At 39.0% G+C, this 2500-nt stretch overlaps 2 protein-coding genes across 5 annotated transcripts in view; both read right to left on the bottom strand.

Moving 5' to 3' along the window:
* LOC138051418 (uncharacterized) overlaps positions 1-1467 on the bottom strand; it is a 10484-nt gene extending 9017 nt beyond the window's left edge. Inside the window, exons 1-2 of the mRNA XM_068897611.1 lie at positions 1330-1467; positions 645-791 (exon numbers count right to left, since the gene is read on the bottom strand). Of these exons, the coding sequence (XP_068753712.1) occupies positions 645-791; positions 1330-1467 (285 nt within the window). The remainder of the gene's footprint in view (positions 1-644; positions 792-1329) is intronic.
* A 385-nt stretch (positions 1468-1852) lies between these two features.
* The window catches only part of LOC138051420 (uncharacterized), a 51405-nt gene continuing 50757 nt past the window's right edge, over positions 1853-2500 (bottom strand). For 3 of the 4 annotated variants that reach the window (XM_068897615.1, XM_068897616.1, XM_068897618.1), the window contains one exon: positions 1853-2097. In XM_068897615.1, coding sequence (XP_068753716.1) covers positions 1962-2097 — 136 coding nt within the window. In that variant the 3' untranslated portion in view covers positions 1853-1961. The remainder of the gene's footprint in view (positions 2098-2500) is intronic. The other variant, XM_068897617.1, reaches the window with a different exon arrangement.

Below are 2500 nucleotides of genomic sequence, written 5' to 3'. Positions count from 1 at the left end.
TCAATAACTTTTGAAGTAGATGCCTAGGCTAAACAATGTAAGTAGTAGTCACTCTTGTCGTTTGCAAGGATTTGAGTGAAAATCAAGGTACAGAGTAGCCGGCAGTGAGAGGCAAATTTCTGACAACATAGACGGCAGTACATGTATACTGCAGGTTACTGGCTTCTAGTGAAACCCCTGAATTATTGTACAAAAGATGAATTTAACCCATCAGCCCATCACATATTGCAGTCTCAAAGGCTTTAACCTTTACTGGAGAAATAAAGTGGTAACTATTTCCTTTTTTGTTTATACAATCATTTTTTAAAGCCATGGTCCATACTCAACTACTGCAAGAGGCGGCCTTAGTTGTATAATCATGATTTTTATAAATAACTATAAATGTCAGAGAGAAATAGGATTTATTTTGAAATTTTAATTCATGTTTGAAGACACTGAATCAACCAATAGGTTTTACAACCATTGGTTTTTGTTCCCTAAAGCTCTCATTGTTTGATTTTGCAATCTGGTTGGAAATGGGAGAGTTTCCATATAATATGATCACTGCTCCTAGATGTGCAATGCATTTAGGGTGATTGTAGGCCTTCAATGAGATTTACATTTGTGTTTGCCTCTTTTGTTTTAGCTTTAATTTTACAACTCACAGGTTGAGGGGACTTCAAATTTTCAAGAAGTTCCTCCTCTAGCCGCTGCCAAAAGGGATGTTCCTGACGTTTCCTTTCCAATTCAGAGCTTGTCACCAACTTTAGGGCATCCGATACCTTGGGCTCAAGACCAGCAATCTGATGTAACTACAAAGTCAGAGACAAAAAGTATTATTCTCTCTGCTAGAGCAACTGTCAAAAAAATCCATATTGGGGTAGACACCTACTTTTCCCGTCAAAAGCTGCTAGTTTGTCTCACATTTCCCTTAAAGCCTGTCAAAACCTGTCAAACTGCTGCCTCCAAGGGATATCGAGGATGGCTCCTTCAAATTTTATTGAAACCTGTGAGCTAGTAGTTGATGTGTTAATCATTAGTTGGGTATGACTGTTATGATTTATCATGCTATGATTCATTTTTAGATTAAGTCTTAAATGTGGTCAACATGTCCCTGTGCAGGTGTAGGGTCAGAAATCCAATTGAAAGGGCTTACTGTATGTTTTGTGAGATCATGAAATTGAAAAAAAATGTCTAAGGAATCAAATTAAAGGCCTTTTCAAAGGAAATATTTGAGCCCCCATTGCTCAAAAAAACTGTCATTCTGTGGACAGGGGTTGTGAAAATTGAACTGACTCATATTTTTAACATTTGGAAAATTAACTCTAAAAAATTTGTGTTATTACATACAACTACAAATGTATAAATCAGTTGGGCTGCTCCCTTGTGCCATCTTGGTTGCTGCTCAGGTGCCAGCTCTCTTAATATAGCCCTCAGTTTTTCTACCAAGGCACTCTTGCACTGCGCGGAGTTACGCCATCTTGACATAAAGAGAATAACCCATGCTACTAGAAATCCCTGAAATTGCAGTGAAAGAAATTAATGGTAACAATAAGACTGAAATAAATACTTCAGGCAAAGGAAGGGGGAGGGGTGGATGAAAACTATCAAGTGCATGTGATTTGGTGGCACCAAACTTGTAAACATAAAGGAGGAAGACCACGCTTTGAGGCGGCACACCACAGTGCCATACATTTTTGTATTCACTTTACATGAAAAAGTTGCATTTGCCCTTTGTGTTAGGATCCTCTGGGTAACAGGAGCTCAATGAAATCCAACAATCTGAGCGACCAGAAAATCCCAGCACCATGTCAACTACCTTCCCTTGGATGATCTTAGTAATAGTACGATTCTCCTTTGAGTATGCTCACCTCAGATCAGGATAAACAGCTAAATGAACTATGTCTAGACCTGCATGAAAGCTGCATGAGCAATCTATAAAGAACTTCATTGTCAACTTCAAGGAAACAAATCTATGGATGTCACATATTAGGGTAAACTGCACATACTTTGTTCAAGGTTACCAGTTGATTGAGGTCATTCTCTAAAATCGCCTCACTTTCCCTACTGAAATTGGGATCTTTTGCATAATCCAGACGCAAAATCCTGCCATGGACCCTGTTGACAAAGAAGTCCAACACACAGGTTTAAGCTGACACAGTAACGAAGAATAACGTCTGTTTATTTCTGTTAATTAACAAATAAAAAGCCTTGACTGTGCTCTGTTCTGTTGTAAAGCACACAGGAAGCGGCTAGAGCACGAAAGTGTAGGGGAAAACATGAGCCGATAGGCAAGTGTTTCTCCCTTCTTCTTGAGCCGATAGGCAAGTGTTTCTCCCTTCTTAACAAAGTGCCAGAGTAATGTCCTCACCGACTATAAAAGAGCTCAATAGTTAAACTAGAGCAGAACACAAGTGGACAGATGGAGCTGGATTAAGTGGCCTTGAATATTTATTGCTACTCAGAGTTTCATGCTTCTTGTGAAGCAATCATCAGGCAACTGCCAAAAGTAACAGTTACA

Source organism: Montipora capricornis, chromosome 6 (genome assembly GCF_036669925.1).
Source record: "Montipora capricornis isolate CH-2021 chromosome 6, ASM3666992v2, whole genome shotgun sequence".
Lineage (NCBI taxonomy): Eukaryota > Metazoa > Cnidaria > Anthozoa > Scleractinia > Acroporidae > Montipora > Montipora capricornis.
The sequence above is the reverse complement of the archived record's forward strand: the minus strand, read 5'-3'. Positions and strand labels throughout refer to the sequence as shown.